Source organism: Phascolarctos cinereus, unplaced genomic scaffold (assembly GCF_003287225.1).
Source record: "Phascolarctos cinereus isolate Bilbo 61053 unplaced genomic scaffold, phaCin_HiC Scaffold_3;HRSCAF=262, whole genome shotgun sequence".
Taxonomy (NCBI): domain Eukaryota; kingdom Metazoa; phylum Chordata; class Mammalia; order Diprotodontia; family Phascolarctidae; genus Phascolarctos; species Phascolarctos cinereus.
In genome coordinates this window covers 86,619,632-86,646,598 of record NW_027555736.1, presented here as the reverse complement: position 1 = coordinate 86,646,598, position 26,967 = coordinate 86,619,632, and the positions used below count along the sequence as shown (strand labels likewise).

The 26,967-nt window shown below is 36.7% G+C and overlaps 1 protein-coding gene across 12 annotated transcripts in view; it reads right to left on the bottom strand.

Moving 5' to 3' along the window:
- ATE1 (arginyltransferase 1) overlaps nt 1-26,967 on the bottom strand; it is a 184,670-nt gene that overhangs the window by 22,600 nt on the left and 135,103 nt on the right. For 11 of the 12 annotated variants that reach the window (XM_020979230.2, XM_020979235.2, XM_020979236.2 and 8 more), the window contains one exon: nt 16,367-16,487. The exons of the other annotated variant lie outside the window; for it this stretch is intronic. In XM_020979230.2, the coding sequence (XP_020834889.1) occupies nt 16,367-16,487 (121 nt within the window). The remainder of the gene's footprint in view (nt 1-16,366; nt 16,488-26,967) is intronic. 12 annotated transcript variants of the gene reach the window in all.

Here is a 26,967-nt window from a genome sequence, read left to right as displayed (position 1 = left end):
TCCTACATTCTCATAGTATAAAATGCTGCCAAATTTACTTAGCTGACAGAAGAATGAACTAGAATCCAGCATCAACACAGCTGGAAAAAAAAAAAAACTAAGAATTTAAGAGAAAATGTAAAGTTTCATTCAGTCTATGATGAAAAAATAAATGGAGAAGTACCAACAATACACTGTAAATTACCCATTATACCATCCAGAATCAATGTTGAAACCATAAAAATGGTCTATTTTTTAAAAAGGCAAATCTCTATAATTGGCAACTTGTAAAGATGTCTTCAAAGAAACTAAGTGTGCAGGACTCTTAAAGAATGGATTACAAACCTTTGTCATTTGGCTTTAAAAGCAGTATTTCAAGCCAAAAGAATGATTTGATTGATGTTTTAAAACATTCTAAAACCAGTAATATGATTTAAGGGACATCAATTACTGATGATATACCAGGTTCTTACCAAATGAAAATTGCTCCTTTCCAGACTTAATGTTGGTTAAATACAAAAGAAATTGAAACTAAATGTAATTCAGACTTCGTAGCAATAGTACTGTCTCTATGTACATTATATTTTCCAAAATATTTATCATATATTATCTCCTTTTCCCTAAAAATAATCTTATTAGGTAGTTATTTTATCTTTATTTTACAGAAGAAATATGGTCCAGAGTCACAGTAAGTACTGGTAGAATGTATCTGTCTCCTGAACACTAAGAATATCAATTGTCTTTTTCCAACTTGCACCAACCAGTATGTCAGGTTAATGTTTTTCAACTTATTTAAAATGAGTCTTCTTTTACTTTCATTTACATTTTGTTTATTTTTATTTCAAATATCTAAGGTAGTCTTGTCTATGCAAATGATCAGTGAAACAGCAACGCAAGACATATTTATAATCACTTAAGAAATGAAATTTGGTTTCAAAAACCATCAAAACTTGAGCATTATGCCAGAGTAGTATAGCACATAATAATAACAATATCTGTTATTATTATAGCTAGCATTTATATAGCATATGCTATGTTTCAGGCACTTCAGTTGTACATTGATAGTTTCACAGTCTTTATATTTTCTCTGTTTTCATTCTAGCCATTGTCAAAACTACACTCAGTTACAGTAAATGCTTTGAAAATTAGAGTGCTGAACTACATTAGAAAGATATTTTATATATATATATGAAAATTCTGTAAGATCTACAGATGATTCTATAATAATACTTACATTTATATAGTATATTAAAGCTTACAAAGTTCTTTCCTTACAACAACCCTGTGAGGCAGATAGTATACATATTATTACTACCCCTACCTTACAGATGTGAAGTAGGTATTGAAAATATTATCATAAATATTTTACCAATGTTATCAAGGCATATTTTTAATAAAGGTAGTAAATTACATTGGTATACAATCTCAGCCAAATGAACACATTTAAAATTAAGTGTTGGCTAACGTACACTTCACCAGTAAAAGCAGTGTTTTGGCTTCCTTTAATTAAAACCAGCAAGAACAACTCATAAAAGGAAATACAGTAAAATATCCAGGATGTTCTGACTAAGCCAAATACTTGCAGGTCAGTTACTCTACCAGAAAAGAAACTGGCAATCTTTGAAATCGGTATTCAAAAGCAGAATATATCTAGCCTTCAATTATCTACAGGATTTTACTGTTTCAGAAATGAAGAACAAAGAAGATATGGCACTGTAGGCAGAACTTAAAATCAAAGTTTGTACAGATGAATTTGTTCACATACCAAGTAGTCAAAAACTGCCTGGCTCTGAGCCTAAAGGCATATCTTTTCTTTTTCACCTGGAAATCTTACAGACTAAACACTTTGACAAATACAGTTAAAATTTGATGATAAACCTGACTTGCTTTCACTAAAACAATAAGTCATTGTACTTTTTAAATCCTATTATTTTAATACTCAAAATGAATGGGGGATGTGGAAGATATTTCCTGTACAGCACATAAACAATTGTATTAGGGTCCTCTAAGTTTACTGTAATTGGCAGTAGTGTGAAAAAAAAGATCTTACACTTTCCCTATTCAAAAAGATTTTAAACAAACATACGCATAAAACGACTTACACCACATGAAAACTCAAGCCTTTCAAAACAAACCTGAACATCTGCAATACCTACAGAGGACTTAGTTTAATTTTTCAAAGTATTCTGAGGAAATATTTAACAAAGCCCAAAAATGTACCAACTGAAAACTAAGGCTATGAGAGAAACACTGAACCACAAAAATAAAGGCACACTGACTCTTAGTAAAGATTGGAGCTGAGAAGCCAAAGTTAATATGGAAACACCCTTCCGCTTTGTAAACAATGAATTTCCATATTATAGATTAATTTTAATGTTAGTTTAATTGAAGTGGCCATGTGTAATGCCCACACATTGTGTATACTGTGTATACCTACACAATAGATGGGGTTAAATCTCCACCCTCCCTAGCTCAGGTGGCTATGAACTAGTTATAATAATAATTCACATCATTCACAACACAGCACTTTAGTTTTTACGAAATACTTTTCTCACAACCACACTATGAGGCATACAGTGTAAGTTTCACTATGCCCTTTTTGTAATGTGGAAACTGAGGTTCAAGTCTATAAATTAGTTTCCCACAGTCATAGCTAGTACGTCTCAGTCAGAATTTGAACCTAGATCTTCTGACTCTAATTCAAATACTTTTTCTACTGTGTTATTACAGACTCAACTGAGGAGTGGCTAAAAAATTATATGAATGTAATGGGATATTACTGCATAGTATAAAATGATGAAGAATTCATAGAAACACAGAAAAATCTATTTGAAGTGATACAGAGTGAAATCATGCCTACACAAGGTAGAGATCAGATCTTTTCCTTTCCACCCAGTGTACAACACAACTACTTAATGACTTGTAAATGAAAGATCATTAAAAGGAAACCAGCTCAGGGCAATCCTGGAGAAGCTATAATGAAACATACCACCCTTCCTCACAACGAAGGTGAGAGATTATTAAGGGAAAATGTATATACTATTAAACAGGCTTGGGTGTTTTAGCTTTCTTCTGTATAACAACAGAGGATTCAATAGCACTGTAGTAAGGAAGGGGTAAAATAATTATTATGTTAAAATACAAGGTTTCAACAGAAGATGGAAGGGGGATGAAGTAAAGCATGGCGGGGGCAGGCCTATTAGAACTAGCCACAGGAGACCCTCACTCAAACTGATCAACCTCAAATTGAAAGTTCCAGAGAAAAAAGGGTTAAGTCCACTATGGCATGGTTTCTGGTCTAAACATCAAGTGGTTGGCAAGAATATGGCTTTGGAGTAACCTTACTTCAAAAGGCAGTAAGGGTAGAAGTCAGGCTCCTCAAATTATGGCTGCCTTGGAGGCCATGCAGTATCAAGGAAAGACTACTGAACTTGGTTGCAGTTTTGAGACTCACATTCAAATACCAGTTTTATAATTTATTAGCTATATGACTAGACAAATCACAGCTTCACTGGGCCATAGATGCCTCATCTATAGAAAAAAGAAGATAATATCTGCACTACCTGCCTCCCAAGACTGCTGTAAGAAAAGCTGTTTGTAAGTTATCAGTTATTCTCTAAGACGAACTACTCTTGTAATCAAATTGATATTACTATAGTACTTTATATTTCATTTTAATAAGATATTTGTTTTTAAAGCTGGCAACCTGCTTTATTTTTTAAATTTAATATTGCCAATTAACAAAAATCCATTTTCTCTCCCTCACATTAAAGTACTCCCCTTTCCATTAAACAAACAAACAAAAAAAGCCCCTTCAAACAAATATGCATAGTTAAGAAAAACAAATTCTTCAACCAGTCACGTCCAAAAAATGTCTTAATCTGAGCCTGAGTACACTACTCTGTCAGGAGGTGAGGAACACATAATGAATCCTCTGGAATTGTGGTTAATCATTGCATTGATCAGAGTTCTTAAGTCTTTGAAGTTGTTAGTATTTACCATGTGGTTGTTATTGTAATAAATTGTTCCCCTGATCTGTTCCCTTTACTGTTATCAGCTCACAGAAATCTTCCCAGGTTTCTCTGAAACCATCCCCGTCATTTCTCACAGCACAGCAGTATTCCATTACATTTGTTCATCCATTCCCCAACTGATGAGCATCCTTTTAGTTTTTAGTTCTTCACCATCACAAAATGAGCTGCTGTAAGTATTATTGTACAAATGGCTTATTTTCCTCTTTCTCTGATCTCCTAAGAACAGTAATTGTGTTACTGAATCCAAAGGTACGTCCGGTTTAATAATTTTGGGGGTATGATTTCAAATTACTTTCTGGAACAAACCAACTCATGGTTTTACCAACAATGAATTAATACGGCTAGGTTCTGATTAGTGTGAATAGTGAATCCCTTCAAATGGTCAAATCATTCAAATCTGCACTGAATATTTCCAATGAATTGGAAACAATTACCACATAATTATAACTTTGAATACATACGATCACTTCAAGGGAGTCGTTATCTGCACAAATCAAGACCTTGGTGTATGCTTGTTTTCCCACAGTTTCCTTAGCATTTCTCATTTTCTGGGCTGTTTTTTTTTTTGTTAACTTTTCCTATCTAATGGATGAGGTAGAAGCTTAGAGTTGCTTTACTCTGCATTTCTCTGGTAATTAGTGATTTGGAACTTTTTTTTTCATATGACTATTGATAACTTAGATTTCTTCCTCCAAAAACTAATCACTTCTATACCTTGTTTGGTCATAAGTTCTTCCCTTATACATACACAGCTCAGGCATAGTCCTACAAGGAATCAGTAAAACAGACAACACATTTGTTATAAGCTCTGATATCTGAAGAGACACAATACTAATTTCCAAGGCTTAAATTTATGTTAGAAATTCTACTTATCTACAAATTAATATCTAAGAGGAAGCATGGCACAGAGTATAGAGGGGTCACCAAAAAGTGAGAAAGATTAGATTTCAGATCTTGCCTTTAACATATGCTGACTGTGACCACGGGCAAGTCACTTGTCTTAGCAATCAAGGCTACTACTTAGGACTGAAAGTCACAGATGAGTTACTGACTTTGTTGGCAAAGGGAATTTCCATGCCAGGATCTGCCCATATAAATAAAGTCACAAATTGGCTCCTTCTCCCTTCAATTTCCTAGCTAAAATTATTTTAGGCCACTAGCCAATTCATTAAAAAGCATGCATTTAATCATCAAAACTTGGTACTGGCTAAGAAACAGAGTGGTGCATCAGTGGAACAGATTAGGTACACAAGATGTAGTAGTCAATGATTATAGTAATCTACTGTTTGATAAACCCAAGACTCCAGCTTCTGGGATAAGAACTCACTGTCTAACAAAAACTGCTGGGAAAACTGGAAAATAGTATGATTTACACTTTATACTAAGGTAAGGTCAAAATGAGTACATGATTTAGACATAAAGGGCAATACTATAAGCAAATTAGGAGATCAAGGAATAGTGTTTACCTGTTAGATCCGTGGAGAATGGAAGAATTTATGACCAAACAAGAGATAAAGAACATTATGAAATGCACAATGGATAATTTTGATTACATTAAATTAAAATGTTTTTGCACAAACAAAGCCAATACAACCAAGATTAAAAGGGAAGCAGAAAGCTGGGAAACATTTTTTACAGCCGGTGTCTCTGATGAGGGCCTCATTTCTCAAATATATAGAGAACTGATAAAATTTGCAAGAATACAAGACATTCAACAACTGAAAAATGGCCAAAGGATATGAACAGGTAGTTTTCAGAGGAAGAAATTAGAGGAAGAAATTAAAGTTATCTACAGTCACATGAAAAAATGTTCTAAATCACCACTGATTTAGAGAAATGCAAATTAAAACAACTCTGAGGTACCACATCACACCTATCAAATTGCTGTAACATGACAAAACAGGAAAATGGTAAGTGTTGGAGAAGATGTGGGAAAACTGAAACACTAATGCATTGTTGGTAGAGTTGTGAACTGATCCAACCATTCTGGAGAGCAATTTGGAGCTATGCCCAAAGGCCTAGAAAACTGTGCAAACCCTTTGATCCAGCAATACCACTACTAGATCTGTATCCCAAAGAGATCATAATGAAGGGAAAAAGACCCACATATACAAAAAAATTTATAGCAGCTCTTTTTGTGGTGGCCAAGAATTGGAAATTGAGGGGATGCCCATCAATCGGGGAAGGGCTGAACAAGTTGTGGTATGTGAATGTAATGGAATACTATTGTTCCATAAAAAATAATGGGCAGGCAGGTTTCAAAAACACCTGGAAAGACTTACACGTACTGATGCTGAGTGAAGTGAGCAGAACCAGGAGAATATTGTACGTAGTAATAGCAACACTGTGCAATGACTGACTTTGATAGACTTAACTCTTCTCAGCAATGCAATGATCTAAGACAATTCCAAAAAATGCATGATGGAAAATGCTATCCACATCCAGAGAAAAAACTATGGAGTCTGAATGCAGATCAAAGCATACTATTTTCTCTCTCTCTTTTTCCCCCTTTTGTTCCGATTCTTCTTTCACAACAAATTACGAAGTCCTTACATTTTTTTTAAAACTTATAGGATAAAAAAAAACCCAAACCCTGGTTACTCCTTTCTCTTCCTCATTCTCTGTAATTTGCTCCTCCATTATGGCATCCCAGGTTTCTGTCTGCTTAAACACAGAAACTGATGACTTTTCACAAAGTATGTGAACAGGTTCAATTACTGTCATTTCCTGCTTCATCACAAAATGGAACCAAAGAAAAGGAGTTTTTAATAGTAAGAAAGACTCTAGAAAAATATGCTGCCTGTAAGAAATTTGTCTACTGCATTGCCAGTTTCAGGTCCAACAAAGTGATTTTATAAAGCTTCCTTCCTTCACTAACTTGTTAGTTAGAGTTCTCTCTTAGCCTGCTCTTCACTATATCTTGCGTGACAAATTTAATTTTCTTTAAGAGAAATTCACTAATATTCTAATGTGATTATTTTTTGCCCTTATACTCTGCTCCACAGACACATGATTTAACCAAATTATAAAAGTCAACAGAATACAATATTTATGCACTTCATGTCTTTGGTGGCCAATCAGCTGCTAGCAGTACAACACAGTACTTTGTTATAGGTTTCTAATGTTTGATAAAGTTTAGGCATGCTGGTAAAGAACAATTTTGATTCCTTCTCTTGTTGTTAGCCATATCCCAACTTTCAGATGGCAGTTTACATTTTATTATTGTAATATTACATTATTATTATGTACATTCCATAGAAGAAGGTACAAGTCAATTCAATCTAACTGATCACAAACATCAGCTAGGAAAATGTATTTTTTACAAGAATAGCAACCCTACTCCAGTTCCTGTATTTATAATGAAAATGCTGTGCTAGTACTATCATGTAAAAGAATACACTAGCAAAATAAACAGTCTTGCTTGTACTCTCATGTCTAGCCTCCAGATTTTTTTTTTGGCAGAAAAGACTATGAGTAGAAATTTATGAAAGTGGAACTAATCAGTCCTTAAATACTTTCCATTACTGTGTATGTAGCACATTCTTAGATTGAAACTGGGTGGAACTGGAAAAAAAGAGACTTAGACATAGTTAGAATATGACTGGTATTTCTGTGGACCTTACAACCAAAGTATTTTTTTTATCCTGAACAAAATATGAGATGCTCTAAAACACAGTATTCCCAATAAATGTGCTCTCAAATACTACTTCATCCTGGCTACCTTAGCAGGGTAGAGAAGAGTTCTGAACTGGGAGTCAAGATGCAGATATAGATAGATAGATAGATAGATAGATAGATAGATAGATAGATAGATAGATAGATAGAGAGAGAGAGAGAGAGAGAGAGAGGAGAGAGAGAGAGAGAGAGAGAGAGAGAGAGAGAGAGAGATAGACAGACAGATAGATATAGATATGTCTGTGTGTGTGTGTGTGTGTGTAAAATAGATATAGATATACCAGTTATGTTCTGCATCAGTACAGGGTAGTAGTACCCATACTGATGAAACCATGGAATCACTGACAATGATATTTAACTATCGGGTTTTTAAAAATATTGAATATCTTTTTCTCATAGTTAATTTTTACAAATTAAAGGAACCAGCTATCAAAGTTAATATCTGCCAAAGACATAAAACTTTCCCTAAACTGTTTCCTTACCTGGAAAAAGAAAGGTAATAGAACTTGTAATTAATACCTCAAAGAATAATTGCACAGAAATTGTTTTTGCAAATGTTAAAAAGTTATATAAATGTGAACCATTGTTACTATTTGATTAGTAAAAGAACTAAAGTACTAGAGTAAATAAAGACAGTCAACAGGGAGTCAATAAGCATTTATTAAGCACTTACTACATACCAGGCACTGTGCTAAGTAACAAAGACAGGCAAAAACCAAAAAACAAAACCAATTCCCCCCCCCCCAAGGAGCATAGTCTAATGGGAGAAACAAAACATAAATAACTACGTTCCAATAAGATATGTACAAGATAAACTGGAGATAATCTCAGATGGAAGACAATAAGATAAAGAAGACCAGGAAAGGCTTCTAGCAGCAGTTGAGATTTTAGCTGGGGATTGAAAAGAAGCCAAGGAATTTAAGAGGCAGAGAAGAAAAAGGAGAGAATTCTAGGCATGGGGGACAGTCAAGGAAAACGCAGTCAGATTTTGCAAGGAAATGCAAGAAGGCCATTGTCACTGGATGGAAGAGTATTGCGAGCACAGAAAAAAAATAAGACTGGTGGAATACGCAGGGACTAGGTTATATGAAGGGCTTTAAAAGCCAGAGTAATTTATATAGCATTTGATCTTGGAGGAAATAGGGCCTCACTGGAGTTTACTGAATAGGAGAGGTGACATGGTGAGACCCGTGCTTTAAGAAGATCAATTTGACAGCTAAGTAGAGGATGAACTAGAGTGGGGAGAGTCTTGAGGCATGAAGACTAACCAGAGTTATTTCAATAATCTAGGTGTGAGGTGATGAAGGTCTAACTAGCATAGAGGTAGGGTCAGAAGAAATAAGGGGGAACATATAAGAGATTTTACAAAGGTAGAATGGACAGGATTTAGCAACAGATTGGATATAGAGATGGAGAGTGGAAAGTGGAATAGGTTACCAAGGTTGTAAGCCTGGATGAATGGAAAGATGGTGGCATTCCAGAAATTAGTAGGGAAGTTCAGAAGAAAGGAAAGTTTGAAGGTAAAGATTATGCGTTTGGTTTTGAACATGAAAAGTTCATGATGTTTATGGGACATCCAGTTCAAGATTTCCAAGAAGCATTTGGAGATGTGAGACCGGAGGTTTAGAACTGGTAAGTAGATCTTAGGAATTATCAGCATAAAGATGATAACTGAATCAGTGGAAGCTAAAGAAGATCATTAAGCAAAAATATAGTATAGATTGAGAAGAAGGGGTCCAAGACAGAGCTATGAGGATTGTCCATGGTTAATGGACACGATATAGATGAAGATCTAGCAAAGTAAATTGAGACAGGCAGGAGAAGAACCAATACCAGATCAGTAGAAGTGATACAGGAAAGAGCTCTCCCAGATAGGGTTACTCTTTAATAGATCAAAAATCTGCTGTCCTGATTGCCCTCTTGTCCCTTCTGATTTGGAAAACTGTTTGTCTCCCATGCTTGCAATGAATTTTTTCTTTGCTTCTGTTTTTCAGAATCCCAAGTTCTTTTTAGGATTCAGCAAAAGTGTCATCTACATGAGAGCTTCAGCACCCAAATCATCTTCTGTCTATTTTATATATGTGTACTTGTTATTACCTCCCTCCCTCCCCACTGTAAACAACTCAAGAGCAGAGGCTGTCTTCATTTCTCTGCTTTTTTTTTTTTTTTTGCTAGGCAATGGGCTTTAGTGACTTGCCCAGTGTCACAAGCTAGTAAGTGTCAGTTTTCTGGTCTGAGTCCAGATTTGAACTCAGGTCCTCGTGACTCAAGGCCGGTGCTCTATCCACTGCACCACCTAGCTGTCTTCATTTCTATACCTGTATCCCCAGCACCTCACTCAGTTGTTGTTCATCCTTCACTTTTGATGGGGTGATGTCTAGACTTGTGCATGAATTCGATTTAAGTGGGGGCAGAGCTGTACAAAGTTACCAGCCTCACTCTCTTCAGAGTCATCAAAAGTCCAGTGGCAAGAAAAAAGTCAAGACCACTCACAATAGCTCAGGTTGCAGTGGAAGATTTTGACGTCTTTGATGTCTGACCAAACTCTAAGCACTCCACAGCACCTGATTCAGCTGACTTCATGGCCATTGGAATAAAGTCTTCTCAACAACTCGTTCTGCTGAGGGAAATCTTCACATGTTTGGGGTAGACAGACCCCTAATTCACCAGCAGGTCTGAGGCCTATTGGTGACCCTCAATCTGGTTTAGTCTGTCTGATGAAATGGTTTTACCAGGGTGTGGCCACTGTGCATGCTACACATGGCTTTCTGGAGCCACCAGGCATTTAGTAAATGGTTAGTGATTACATGATAAACATGTTAGAAAATCTGTGAAACTGGGTTCTCAAAAGGTATACTAGATGTCACAAAATTTTAGCTGCTAGTTTACTACAGATAAAAAAATACATAATTTTAATACAAATTTTGTTTACCCAGAATATGCAGTATAAGTTTATTTGCAAAATAAACAGAACTTGTCCATTACATGTATGTACTAATCTCAAAACACAGACTTCAAACACAGAAAGAGTTCAATAAAAGAGGTTGCTCTCACTGAAAGGAAGTTATCCATGTATGAGTCTACTGACTCTTCCACAGTGTTTCTAATTTAAACATTCAATGTGCCATCTTTCCTTAAGATAAAGAAGACTGTGCCATGAGCAAAAACAAAAGCCACCCCCCCAAATAAAAATTGAGAAACATTACACCAGAAAAGCAAAGCCACAAATAACATTTATAAATTACAGGAAAAAACGGGGAGGGCTACTTCGAGCTAACATTCAACAATGATTAAAATTTATTGGGCAGCTAGGCGGTACAGTGGGTAGAGTACCAGGACTGAGATCAGGAAGACTCATCTTTGTGAGTTCAAATCTGGCCCCAGATACTTACAGCTGTGTGACCCTGGTCAAGTCACTTAACCCTGTCTGCCTCAGTTTCCTTATATGTAAAATAAGCTGGAGAAGGAAATGGCAAACTACTCCAGTACTTTTGCCAAGAAAATCCCAAATGGGGTTATGAAGAGTCAGACACAACTGAACAATAAAAGTTTATAGATATTTCAATTTCATATTTACAATAGTTTTGTTTTTCAGCAAATGACTAGAACTGTTGAACTTTCCTAGAAATAATCCAACTGTGTTTAGCAGCATAGAGTAATAATACAGAATCTGAGTTAGATAGGATCTCAGAAGTCATTTTTGAATGAGACTCTTATTTACAATATACCTGGAAAGTAGTCATACCACTTCTGCTCAAAGACTTAGAGTTAGATAGGAACCCACTACTTTCTGAAAGCATACAATTCTACTTTTAAATAACTGACTGTTAGGAAGTTTTTCCTGACATCAAACCTAAATCTGACTTTCCAACACTTACCTAATTCTGGCCTTTAGAGTCAAGTAGAATAAATTCTTCTTCTACATGTAAGCACTCAAATACAACTATCATAACTTCTTTTGAATCTCTTTTCTAGAGTAAGTAACCTCAGCTCCTTCAACCAATTCTCATATCTAATGGCCCTGACATCATTGTTGGCTGCTCTATCTATGGCCTTCCTAATGTGGCACTCAGAACTGACCATGATACTGTAGATGTGGTCTCACCAGAACACAGTATACAGGATTATTACCTCTAGTCTAGACACTATGCCTCTTCTGTTATAGTGGAAGAGAGTCTGATTAGATCCCTGCTTTGTGAGTCACTGGGCAGCTGACATAAGCTCACTGTGCTTTAATTTCCTCATCTGTAAAACAAGGTTAGCTGAATTCTAAGGTCCCTTCCATCTTCCAACTCCCATTCCCATACTCGACCGTCCAGACAAACTTGCCTTTCTTCAAACTCCTCACACATGACATTCTTTCTGCCATTTCTTCATCTTTTCCCAGGCTGCCCACTACTACTGGAATGTAATCCATCCTCACCTTCACTTCTTAGAATCTCCAGTTTCCTGAAAGTTAAGCTTGGATATTTTTTCCTATATAACATCTTTCTTGATCCCTCCATGTTAGTGCTCTTCCTCATTACCTTCTATTATTTTGCATATTCTTATGTATTTAACTGTATGTTGTTTCTCCAAATAGAATGTAAGCTCTCTGAGAGCAGGGACTATTTCATTTTGGTCTCTGTGTCCCTTATACTCAGCACAGGGCCTGAAACATAACAGGAAGTTAAAGTTTGTTGATTGATTTCACCAGAGTAACAAGCTCACTCTTGTTGGTGAAAATCAAATCCATAAGAGAATTTTCCCTGGTTGATCCCTCTACTTAAGTATAAAGTTCTCATTAAGTCAAGTCAAGAAATTAGCTGCTCTGCTTTTGGAAGAGAGAAAGATTAAAAGAAATATCCAGAGGATGGATGGGAAAATGTTTTGGTTTTTTTTTTTAAATAGGAAGCATTGTTTAAGAGTACTGTAGAATTATTATAAATTTATATTTATTACCCCAATGATCCAAGAAGTAACATCCCTATAAATAGCAAAATGGGACATAGCCTTTTGCTCCCTTAGATGTCGTAAAGCCCGTTGAGCTTCTCTTACACTCTTATAATATTTTATTCTGCATTAATTATAATTGTGGCACCCCTCAACAGCATCCCCCCACACACACACACAGAGGACTGTGTGCTTTGTATAAGCTGAGAACAATGTCTACAACAGTGCTTTACATATTATGAATACTTTTAAAATGGTAACTGAATTTAAAAAAATGAATGAAACACCTGAACATTCATGCAAAGACGAAAGGGTAATATCCACTAATTTTAGGGAAAATTTATAATCTCCATAATTTCTTACAATGATAGGAACAAAATACAAGCTATTAAAAATTGACCTGCAACAAATACTAAAAAAATTTTCAAGCAATCTGTGAATTAAAACTTTTTTATTATCAAGCCAACAGTAGAAATATACAACAATGGTTAGTTATTACAATGGGTTTTTTTACAAGTTATATGGGGATCTTAAAGGCAAGACATTTGATTCTGCTGCTATAAGGATGTAACTATAAGGATTTTACTGCTTTGAAATGAACAATAAAATGTTTGCCAAAATACTAATGAGGATGATCAAATCTAGCTACCAGGTAAAAGTTTATTTTCCTTCCTAAAGCCAGCTTCCAACCTAGATATAATTAATCACAGCAACTGTCAAATGTCTTTAGGTTTATCAAACTGCTAGACTCACCTATAATCATCGCTTTTCTGTATATTATCTATATTAGACTCTCCTTTAGTTTCATTCCTGATTTGGGTTGTAAGTGTGGAACTGTCTCTTTCTTTCCTCTCTAGAGTCTGCTATACTCAATGAACAGATTATATGATGGAACAGGAGACCATCAGAAAGGAGCCAAAGGAATACAAGGTAAGCCTCTTTCAAAAGTGGAATATTTAAGAACTACAAAAGTTAGGAAAATATGCAAGAAAAAAAAACCACAGCATATGATAGTCCAGTGTTAAAATACGTGAATACATATCCAACTCAATATGTAAAAAGGAAAAATGCAAAAGAATCATAATATTTTTGAACTCAACATTTAACAGGAAAAAAAATCTTATAAATCAATACCCTATAAAATTTCAGTTACATTCACACTCTTTCTTACGGGCAGAGGTAGAGGATAGGTGGCCTTAAAGACTGGTAAAACTTTTATATAATTAAATAGCATTTTATCTCTCCTTGGAAATTTTATATGCTAGCTTGGTTTGATATGAATTACTTTGCTTTTTTCAGAAAGCACAATAAACCTAACAGGTTTTCACTTTAGGAGAGGTCTCCTGACCCCACATACTCTGCCACCTACAAAAAACAAAACAAAACTTGTCAAAGACTAAGATTTCCCAGAGGATTATAGCAGAACTATTTGAGGCAGAAGGGATATTTAGGAAAAGGGAGAAATTTTTCTTCTAACTGGTAAAGAGATGTATATTGAAAAGGGACTTTAGTAAGAAGATCTGTAAACAATCATCTTGGGTCTTTTCAGTGCAAGATGACTATTAGGAAGATAGGAGGGACAAGAATTAGCATCAATAGCACCATGCATTGCTATCCATATTATTCATTTTATACTTCACATTTTCTCTGAAAAACTGGAAAATTCAGATTGCAGTGGGTCATGAAAAAATAACATGGCCTCTGAGTTGAAAGCAGCTTCCTTATAAACTACTATGTAAACCTCAAATGACCATGTCTCACAGCATGCCCAATACAGTTCAGCATGTAACTGCATTTTAATTTCCTAAAACCACAGGATATCAGTCTGATTTTAAGTTATGTCTGGGCTGTGATATTCAATACTGATAAAACTGTTCAACATTCTACCTGAACTGAAATTTTCAAGTACAGAGGATAGTAAGAATTCTCATGCTGTTCAAAGGATTCTCTTTAGAATACTTTACTCATTACCTTACCCTGAATATTTTTTTCAAAACTAAATTATGAAATCTATTACAGAGATTTAAATGAGAATCTCTAAAGAACTATATTTTATAAGTATATTGTTGTTAATCCATAGTAAATATCAATCAATAAGCATTTATTAAGCACCTACTATACATTAGCCACTGTCCTAGGACCTATGGTTATAAAGATAAAAATTAAACAGTCTTTAAGGGGTTTATATTCTATTAGGGGAAACTACATATATACATACAAGTATACGCAAAAGAAATTCAAAGACATTTTTGGAGGGAGGGAACTAACAGCTGGGGATCAGCAAAGGCTTCAAGCACCAAGTGCCATTTAAGTGGCGAAGTGATCTACGAATCATTTCAACGACATATTTGCATTTGACATAAAGAGTTATTACTAATCACTTGGGGAAAAATGAGAAAAATTAATCATTAATATCAATGGATGCTCATCAAATTTCCCTTCAGTATGTGATATTCAATTAACTACTAGGCTGAATTTTATGAAATGTGAAGCTGTGGTCTCCTACACTTCCAGATTCTATGTCAATAGGAAAGAAGGACTAAATTTCATGGCTAAACTGAAAAGTTTAGAATGAAAGGCAATACAAAGAGCTAAAAAACATCCCAGAAACATGGGAGCTTGAAGCAAACTTTAAAAGATACTGAATTTTAGATCCAGAAGTGATTTTACAGGTCAGTCTTTATAAGGAGATAGGATATGATTAAAAGAAACATTATTCATCAAGCTGTATACTCAAAAAAGATTAATTCTGGTTTAACCTTGAGGGAAACTGAGAGTGAGGTAAAGTATTCCTCTTCCTTTCTACCATTTTACTATTTTGGTTTTCCCCTGAACTTCAAATCTGGTTAGAACACATTTAACATAAGTTATTTTCCACATAAGATCATTGTACAAGCAAGGAAAAAGAACAGGAACCATCCTTACCTGGAATTAAGTGATCAATACAAAGGGCTAAAAATCACAAACTTATTTAGAGGTAGCTGTGATATAACAGAAAAAAACAGCACTTACAAGTCCAAAGACCTGACTTCATGTCCTAGTTCTAACATTCACGATCTGTGTGACCTCTCCAAGTCTTAGTTTCCTCATTTGTAAAATGAGAATAATTATATAGCCTTCCTCATTAGGTTATTTCAAGGGTTAAATGAGATAATGATCTGATCATGTTCTTTAAGTTTATGTACTTTGCAGCACTGTATTGGTAAATGCCTAACAACTGGCTCCCAAAGGAAAAAAACTGTATATAAGACACACTTTTAAGTTGTATCTGCATTATTAATATTTTACATATCACTTTATTAAGCCCAGAAAACTACGGCTCATTGCAATCTGTTTTTGTAAGGTCCACTGCACTTTAAAATGCAAAAACCATTTTCTTTGTAGGCTGTTATTTGGTCCACAAGCAATAATTTGTTAGCTCCTGGTCTAGACAATCAAAAAACCAATGAATCAAAACCAGGGTTTGCCAAGGATCAGGGTTTGATCCTTGCCTCAAAGCACTTACAACATAGTGAAAGGAACTAGTAAGGAACAGCAGCACAAATAAGGGGACTTCAGATTTTATGTATTTCTAAGACTGTGTTCTACACCTCTCTCTCCACCCTTATGCCTTCCCCTCACCCCTGCACACATACAAAATACATACAAAGCTATCTGGATCCTTTTAGGAACAAATGTCATGACACTGATAAATTATAAATATAAATGTCACAATGCAAAGTTATAAGCTCCAGTTATAAACCTACCTGCTTTTGTATCTTGGTTGAAACGACAGTATTTAGAGCTCTCAAGTGCAGGCAGACACTGCTCAATGGGTACCCAGACATATGTCTCTGGACACAACAAATCAGAAGGCCTATACTGACCCTGATGAGAAAGGAGAAAAAAAAGGACAGATAAATTAGTGACACGATAACTTCCTAGCTACAAGGCTCCTATGAAAGGAAGGTTTTCAATCACCAGTCTAAACAAAATCAACCAGGAAACTGCTTTACTGTACTAAATGTCCCTGCTAGTGATTAATTCACCATCTTAAGAATACAAGTTTGACTAAAAGGCTTTCTAAAATTGACACTGCATATTTTATAGTGCCTATGATTTGAACTTCAGCTTTCCCACCTTCTACAGCATCAGAGTAAATTCACAATTCTGCCTTACAGAACTGATGTTCACACTAGAAAATTTAGACTTAAAAACCACTTCTCTCAAATAAAAATTGTCAAAATACAGAATTCAAATCTTCAAAAATGTTGCACAATAATTCTGATTATATTTCTGTTGTTGTTTTAGAACATCACATAGTGGTTACTGAAGATTTTCAGAAATGAAGATTTGCTATTATTAATAAAATTAGAGAAGTTAATGGATTCATCATACTCTACTAAGAATATATTTGTTGGGGGGGGGCAGCTAGGTGGCACAGTGGATAGAGTACCAGCCCTGAAGTTAGGAGAACCTGAGTTCCAATCCAACCTCAGACACTTGACACTTACTAGCTGTGTGACCCTGGGCAAGTCACTTAACCCCATTGCCTAACCCCCCCCAAAAAAGATATATATACATACACACATACACACACACACACACACATACATATTTGTTGATATCTATTGAGAATATATTTGTTGATACAAATTTTTTATGCTTCAATTCTATCTGGAATACATTAAAGTCAAGGGGGAAAAAAGATGAAATATGAAATTTCAGATAAGTATTGGTTATATAATAAAGATTGGAAGTAAAAAAGATGCATATATGATCAGAAAAGAAAGTAAACAGGCATACCAAAAAAGTGAGAGATAGTAGCTATACTGCTATCAGAAAATGTTACAAAACCTAGAGGAAAGTCTCAAGCTTGTTGGGTCAATCCTTTACAGAGGATTTATGAGAGGACATGAACAAGAAAGAATCAGAGGATGAGAATAGATAAATGGAATGAAAAAGAATTTATTAAGTTCTTACTATATGATAAGCCCTATGCTAAGCCCTGGGAATGCAAAAAGAAAAGCAAGATAGCCTCAGCTTTCAAATTCACATTCTAATTAGAGGAGATGAAACATAAAGGAGGGTTCAGCCTCATGGCAGATGGAAAAGGTAGGAGGTACTTTGGTCCTGGCATGCAAAGCAACAGGGTTGATGGTAAGTTTCCATGGGCTTTGAGAAGCAATGGGAGGGCAGATATTCCCTAACAACTGTAGGGAAGGGTGGATAAAAGATGGGAGTAGAGGAGGGTTAGCTCAGGCAGATGTAGGGTTTGGATGGTTAGCATCCAGTCAAGGAGGATATGGATGGGCTGCACAAGTGGAGGTAACACCCATACGAATGAAGTCAATTAGATCAAGACAGTTAACTGAATCTCCTAAAATTCCTTTAAAATTGCAAGACATTTATTACATTTCCAAATGGTTGATTTTTAAAAATATTACTTATTTACCCAACCATTATTCAAAAGCAATATAATTAATGCTAAATGACCAACATCTCAACATATAGTAGACAGAAGGCAGCATAAATAATCCTTTAAGTACATGGTAGAGGGGGCAGTTAGGTGGCGCAGTGGACAGAACACTAGCCCTGAAGTCAGGAGGATTTGAATTAAAACCCAGCCTCAGACCAAGCACTTGACACTAGCTGTGTGACCCTGGGCAAGTCACTTAACCCCAACTGCCCCCCCCAAAGTACATGGTGGAAAGAGGTTCATTCAGAGGCTGTATTGGGCTTTATTTTTTGTCAACTTAAATGAAAATCAAAGGTTCTTGCCTCTAAACAGATGATAATAACTGTGTGAGAAATCACATTTATATAACAAAATAAGGTTTAGAGAAGATGGCAGAATAAATGCAGGGACTCGCCTCAGCTTTCCCCCAAAACCTTCCAAACACCTTTAAATAATGACTGAACAAATTCTAGAGCAGCAGAATCCACAAAAAGACAGAGAGAAACAATTTTCGAGCCCAAGACAACTTAGGTCAACAGGAAAGGTCTGTTCCACCAGGGTGAGAGAGAAGCATAGGCCAGGCCAGTGTAGATAGGCAAGGTCAGGAGGACCTGAGTTCCAATCCAACCTCAGACACTTGACACTTACGAGCTGTGTGACCTTGGGCAAGTCACCTAACCCCAACTGCCTGAAGGGAAAAAAAAAAACCCAAAACAGGAAAAGGCCTCAGGAAGACTGAATCAGTGGCAGCAGTAGCAGTTTGCAGACCTCTCGGCTCATGGACAGTAAGGGGATCAGAAAATGGCTCTGCGGGCACCTGGGGAAGGATTCTGCTGCACTGTCTTTATGCGGATCTGGACTGCAGTAGTGGCTCTCAGTCCCAGTGCAAGAAGGAGCGCTGGGACAGCAGAGCTGGCAGCCACGGAGGGGCCGGGACCCTGGTCACAATTTCAGAGATGAAAAGAGTGCCTGCGGTCACTCACAAATCAGTGCACAGCACAGGAGAGTAGTGAGCACACATCCTATCACCCTGGAAGAGCCGAAAGCTTACAGGCCCCCAGACTTACCTCTGAAGGCAGCTGCACAAAACCCTAAAGCTTGGAATAGCACCCTCTAGCACAGAGTTAAAAGTCAAGAACTAGGCTGGAAGATAAGCAAACAACAGAAAAACACTCTGATCACAGAAAGTTACTGTGCTGACAAGGAAGATCAAAACACCCACTCAAAAGAAGACCACAAGGTCAAAATTCCTGCTCTAAATCACTACTGATGGATGAAAAACTACTACCTCACACCTGTCAGACTGGCTAATATGACAGAAAAGAAAGATGACCATGTTGGAAGGGATGTGGGAAAATTAAACCACTAACGTACTATTGGTGAAGTTGGATACTGACCCAACTATTCTGGTGAGCGATTCAGAACTATGCCAAAGAGCTACAGAACCATGCATACCCTTTGACCAAGCAATACCACTAATAGGTCTGTATCCCAAAGAGATAAAAAACAAAACCTACGTGTACAAAAATATTTATAGCAGCTCTTTTAGTGGTGGCAAAGAATTGGAACTTGAAGGGATGCCCATCAATTGGGGAATGGCTGAAAAACATGTTGTATATGATTGTGATGGAATACTAATATGTTTTAAGAAATGATGAGCAGGATGCCCTCCGAAAAACATGGAAAGACTTAAATGAATGTGTGCAAAGTGAAATGAACACAGCCAGGAGAACAGTGTACACAGTAACAACAATATTGTATTATGATCAACCATGAATGTAACTTAGCTATTCTCCGCAATACAATGATCCAAGACAATTCTGAAGGGCTTATGATAAAAGACGCTGTCCATCTCCAGAAAAGAACTGGTACAGCCTAAATGCAGATCAACGATACTTTTTCTTTACTTTCTTTATTTTTCTTCATTTTTTTTTCATCTGCTTTCTTTCACAGAAAATTGTTTTTACATGTAACCGGGGAAAATAAAATATTAAATAAGATTTGTTAAAATAAGGTTTAGAAAATACTTTATATTCATTATCTCATCTTGAACTTGTGAGGCAGGTGCTTCAAATATTATTACCCTCATTTTACAGATGGGAAAACTGAGGCTCAAATTCGTTAAATGATTGGAAAGTTGTGAGACAGACAGTAAGTAGTTAAAGCAGCAGTCAAAGCCAGGTCTCCCCTGACACCAAGTCCAACATTTTTTCTACAATACCACACTGCCTCTCAATTCTTACAGTCATTGTAATTTTCTTAATTAACAACTCAGGGTGAGACCAAGCAGAGCTAACCTAACCACCCCACCCAAAGCATAGTATTAATCACTAATAATTTGAGAAATACAAATTAAAGCAACTGAAGTCCCACTTCATACCCGGAGATTGTTGGGTAAACAGGCACACTAATGCACTGCCAGCAGAGCTGCAAATTGCTATACCAGTCTGAAAAGCAATGTAGAACTATGCCCTAATTCACTAAACTATACATACCTTCTTATGCCCCCAAGAGAACAAAGAAAAGTAAAAGAAAGACCTTTATGTTCAAAAATATTTCCTAGTAACACTTTTTCTTTGATGTGATAACTGGAAACTAAGGGAGTTCTCATAAACTAGGAATGGATGAAGAATTTATGATACACAGAATATTATTTCACCATACAAATATACGTAGCTTTGTGGTTCTGATTCGGAATGAGATCTCAGATCTGACCCTGTGGGCCTAGTCCAGTGGAGTAAGACTGACAGTTCTGTAACACTGACCCTGAAATTGTATTTATGACTCAGGCCAGTGGTGAGTAAAAAGGACAAGAATTATGGAAACTGGGGTCATTCTAATGCCTCTGTCACTGAACCTGCAAAAGCTTCTAGCTAGCAGACAAGGACTGGGGTCAGTAACTGTTTACAGAAGCTCCACCTAGTGAGAAGCCTGGGGATGCAAAGACAAAGCCAAGACAGCTACATCTTTCAAGCTCACATTCTAGTTTGTGTTACCTAGAACCGAAGAAGGGTCTGGAGACTAGAAGGCTCAGTCCAGGAAGGCTGTGATCAGGCTGTGCCCTAGATCAGAGCATGAAGGGCCAGATGAAAGTTTGTAGCTTTTTGATCACTGCTATATAATGCATTAAGAAGAGTAGTCAATACTCTGAGAACACAATAATAGGACCCCAGATAACACACACCAGGAAGGTAAAACACTCTGATATTCCCGCTAGAAGTATGTAACACCTGGCCCTAACACAAAGTACCAATATGGGAAGCAAGGCTAAAAAATGAGTAAACAAATACCTACAATAGAAGACTACTATGGTACCGAGGGATACTCAATAAACAAGCCCAGATGAAAAGAATTCTAAAAGATCTACAAGCAAAGGTTCAAGTAAAAACACAGTTTGGCCATAAGACCAACTAGAATTCCTAGAAGATATGAAACAATAGTTTAAAAATATTAAAAATAAAATGAGAGCACTGGAGGAAAGAATGGAAAAGAAATGAGAGTTCTGGAGAAAAGACTTGAAAAGAAAATTAACAGATTAGGGCAGTATAAAATCTTTTATATAATAGGCTCCTAGAAAATTAAACAAACATCAATGGCTCCTTGAGACAAAAAGAAATACTAAAACAAAGTCAAATGATTGGAAAAAACAGAATAAATAGAAATAGAAGAAAATGTAAGACATCTTACCTCAAAAACAAGTGATCTGGAAAACAGATCAAAGAGAGTGAAATTTAAGAATCACTGGACTATCTGAAAACAATTAGCACAAAAAAGCCTGAATATCACATTAAAAAAAAAAACAAACAAGAACATGAAATAAAATTATCCAAAGCCATTAAAGTCCAAAGGCAAAATGAAAACAGAATCAATCCACTGGTCACTTCCTAAAAGAACTCTAAAATGAAAATTTCTAGAAACAACAGAGACAAAACTTCTAGCTCAAAAACAAAACAAAAACACAAAACTGCTATCACACAGAAAAAGAGAATTTAAGAACCCTGGAACCAGTCAGGATCACACAAGATTTAGCAGCTAACATCATAAAGGGGCAGAGTTTAGAATACAATATCATCAAAGGCAAATGATATAGACCCTAAAAATAATTTACCAAGCAAAACAGATTATTCTATTGGGGGGAGAAAAGGGGTTTGAAGCAGGGATGAACTTTTCATGAAAGAAAGGACTTCCAAGCATTCCTGATGAAAAACCAGAACAAAGAAAAACTCACATAAGTTTCATAAGAGTCCAGAGAAGCTTTAAAAGGTAAATATGAATCAGCAAATGGAAAAGACTAAACAAGGATCAAGTGTTATCACTTCACAGAAGTGACCGAAATGATACAAGCATCCCCTCAGAGCCCTGTAATCAGACGTTATAGAGGAAATTAAATTAAGACAGAAGAATAGTTTTGTTATGCTCTGAACAACTTCCAAGTTCTCCTTACTATCATTCTCCTTTATATTTCTCCTCCTTTGAGGTTCATTCAACCCACATCTGCCAGCCAATCAAGATTCTGGTAGCTACTGTCTACCATCTCCAAGATATTTCCCTTCTAATGAGCTCAGCACTTGGCTCACAGTCTCTCATACTAGAGAGCTTGAAAATACATACTGACACTCCCTCACGGTTCTTCAACCTTCTCATTTCACATGACCTACTCATCCATCCCAAATGAGCCACACATGAAGATGGTCATCATCCCTTTGATCTTGCCCCACAAACATACCCCTTCCAAGTTCATGAACTCTGAAACTCCACCATCTGATCACAATCTATTGTTATTCTACTTCCTCTTCCTTAAAACTCCAAGCTTGTTCTTTATCCACACCTTAACCTTCAATCCTTTGACAACTCCAGTTCTTTACCAGACCATCACCCCTGCATTAGCTACACTCCCCTCCTTTCCCCATCTTGACCCCTTGGTGAACCAGTTCAACTCCAAACTATCCTTTTCTCTAGAGTCCCTGACTCCTTTATCCTATTGAAGATTCTATCCTGCCAAATCTCAATCTTGGATCACTCCTCCCACTGTCCACTGCCTTTGCTTCAATACACATGCTTTTGAATAAAGCTGGAGAAAAATCACAAAACTATTCTTACTGGGTCCACTACAAATTTATTTTATATAACCTCAATTGAGCCCTCATTGGTGCAAGATAATCTTTTTACATCCCCCTAAATAACTCATTATCTCACTCATGACAGGAGATTTTCCAAACATTTTCTTCTCTCCTCAAATCTCCCATGGCTCCCCTTCTTTCCACCCTCTAAACTGAGAGCCTTACCTTCTAGGTTACTGGAAAAAAAAACAAACCTCAGGCCGTTTACCAAGACTTCCTTCTTCTCCTCCCTCTACATGTCATGTCACCTACATGTCTTCTGTACCTATCTCCTTCTTCACCATGTTGCACATAATCACACGGCCCTTCTCCTTGCTGAGACAAACCCTTCTAAAAGCACTGATTATTCCATTCCATCTCATCTTCTCCAACAGACTTCTCCCTCTATCATCCAAACTCTTTCACTTATTTTCAATCTCTCACTGTCTACTGGCTTTCCTATCACCTACAAACATGCTCATGTCTCCCTTTTCCTCACTCCCCTCCACCCAAAACAAAAGCCTTCACTTAATCCTTCCATCTCTCTAGCTATCATCCCATACCTCTCCTCTCTTTTGTGGCTAAACTCCCGAAGAACACTGTCTATATGAAGTGCATCAACATTTTCTCTCTTAACTCTCCGTAGTCTGGCTTCCAACCACATCATTCAACCAAAATTTCTCTCTTTAAAGTTACAAACAATATCTTAATCGACAAATCTAATGCCTTTTTCTCAGTCATACTTCTTGACCTCACTGCAACCTTTAACACTATCAATCACTTTCTTCTCCTTGGAAGTCTCTTCTTGACGAGGTTATGGGACCTGAACCCCCAAAAAGGTAAAGACCCTCAGTCCTTCAACTTTCCCACACTGATGTAAGACCATGTCTTTGCCTTGAACTTTCTCATACATTTCAGCAGCCCAGAACTCTGGAGTTCGCCTGAGGCACCTGGCCCACCCCAGTATAATTCTTTCAACTGTCCTTTCCTCGTTGCCCTTCTACCCAACCCAGCCTTTCACTGTCCATACCTGGCCCACCCCAGGCTACTTGCCACTCGTTGATGCCATCAAGATCTTCCCACACTCTTTTTTTGTATATAAGCATCAGTGTTGTCCCTATCAAATTCGCAGATTTACTAGAAATCTTGCCAGCCCAATCAATGTTATAATAAAACCTCATTCCTCTGACTGAACGAAAGCTTGAGTGACTGAATTCTTTCAAGGCAGACCCTCCCTATATCCTTGCATTTCGAGGTTCCCAGCACCCCAAACCACATCATTCTCACTAGCATTTCCTGACACTGCTATCTCCTGATTCTCCTCCTACCTATCGGACCACTCTTTCTCACACTTTTTTTTTGGATCCTCATCTAGATCTTCATCCAGATCCATCACTAAACTGGAGCCAGGTTTAGTGGGTTTGAACTGGAGGAAGGAAGAGTCCTGGAGGGCTCTGTCTTGGTCCTCTTCTCTTCTCCCACTCTACTGTTTCATTTGGTGACCTTAATCAGCTCCCATGGATTAAATGATCATCTATATGTTGATGATACTCAAATCTACTTAACCAGCCCTAATCCCTCTGCAAAACTCTAGTTTGCAACCTCAAACTGCCTGGTGGACATCTCAAACTCTATGTCTAGTAGATAATTTAAACTCAACATGCCCAAAACTGAACTAATTGCTTTCCTCTAAAATCTTCTCCTCTTCCTAACTTTGATATTACTGTTGAAGGTACCACCATCCTCCTACTCAGCCCAACTCACAATATAACATCATCCTCAAACTCACTCCCCATATACTATCTGTTGCAAAGGCCTGCCGATTTTACCTTCATAACATCTCTCACATATGCTCCCTTCTGTCTTCTGAAACTGCCAGCAGCCTGGTTTAGGCTCTCATCACCTTATGCCAGGACTAGTGCAAAAGCCTGCTAGTCAGTCTACTTGCCACAAGTCTCACCCTACTCCAGTTCATACTCCACTTGGCCATAGAAGTTATTTTTCTAAAGCACACGTCTGACCATGTCACCTTCTATTCACCAAATTCCAGTAGCTGTTTATCATCTGCAGGATCAAATATAAAATCCTCTCTTTGGTATTCACTACTCCTCTTCTCTTCACTTGTCCAGTCCTAAACTTTACTTCCCCTCATGTACTCTCCTATCCAGTGGACACTATCCTCCTTGTTGTTCCCCAAACAAGATACTCCATATTTCTCAACTCCAGGCATTTTCACTGGCTGACCCTCCATGCTTGGAATGTGCTCCCTTCTTATCTCTGCTTCCTGACTCCCCTAGCTTCCTTCAAGTCACAGCGAAAACACCACCTTCTACAAGAGTTTCATCCTCTCTCTAACTTTGGACAAGAGTCACCAATCTTCAAAAATACAAACAGCAATAGCTTTATACCTATATAGTGACTTTAAGTTTTATGAGTGCTTTAAATATATTCTTAGAATGTATTTTCTTCCTACTAGATAATGATCTATCCCAAGCATATCTGAGACTTAAAAAAAATTCATTTCTATTATTATTGGGCTCTTTTCCCATGCATTAATGGCTGACTTCTATTCAACTACACCTTACTACCTACCATCAGGGGGAAAATGACTAATTCTCTGATTTCATTACTTTCTGCTAATTCTTTTCATATTGTCCTAGATGCCTTGAGGGAAACAATAACAAAATGTATAACTAATAAAAACCAGCAGCCAAAGTATGTTTTCATTTTTCTATCTGAAAATTTCTTATGGAAATTTCACTTATTCACATAAACTGAAAAAAGTTCATAATGTTATACAGACTGAAAATCTTGAACTGCAGGGTCTTATTCTATAAGACTGAAATGAAGATTTTAAAAACACAGTTTGCCTTTCAAAAAGACATATGTGAACCCAATGTCTGCAAAAACTAACATATAAGAATTCCCTTTAAATAGTCTAAATTACACGTGAGTGGTTGCTTCCCTAACTAAAAGTTCAACTATAGTAGTTTTGCTATTTTTTTCCTCTTTTAAATACTGAAAAAGAAATAAAATGCTTTCATTTGATTCACTGATGTTAACATTCTTGGGTTTTAACTGAAAACATGTGGAGATGGGCTTGGCAGATCATAATAAATTTAAACTTACCAATTCACACTCTGCCATTCTGAAGAGGTTTCATTCTAGTTTTCAGATCAAAGCTGAATGAACAGACTTTCCCTTGAACTCTTGGCCCAAAACAATGGAAATGGTTTTATGAGATGATATTCAGAAGACTGTTTATTTTGAAAATCTTTTTATTCCTGTCTGAGATAAGTACAAGTCTATATAATTTATTGTTATAGTCCAGCTAAATTAAAGTTTAAGAGTAAGAAAGAAAAATGCACACTTGAGTAGCTGGGTAAGGTGGGCAGGGCTCAGAGTTAAATACCAGTAGCGCTTAAAAAAGTAAGAAGATTTAACACACATTCAAGTCTTTTATCAGGCAAAGTGTACATCTGTAATCTATTTTTCCACAATAAATCTATTGATCTTTTATTAAAACTCAGTTAAGGCAACCAGCTGCTTAAAGTGAACCTCTAATGCTACATAAACAAAACGTACCAAAATTATCCATAGCAATCCATTAAAGGAGAGCTGCACTTCAGGAGAAAGCGTTAGTCAGACTAAGGGCTTATTAAATACACTATGTTCACTGAAAGACAACACCAATGGAATCCCATCAGCAAAGTACTACAGCAGACCCCTTGCTCCCTGATTTCATTACATAAACAGAGATTGACTTTATCAGTCCCCAAGAGAGCTCTTTATGAGTAACTCTAGCTGCTCT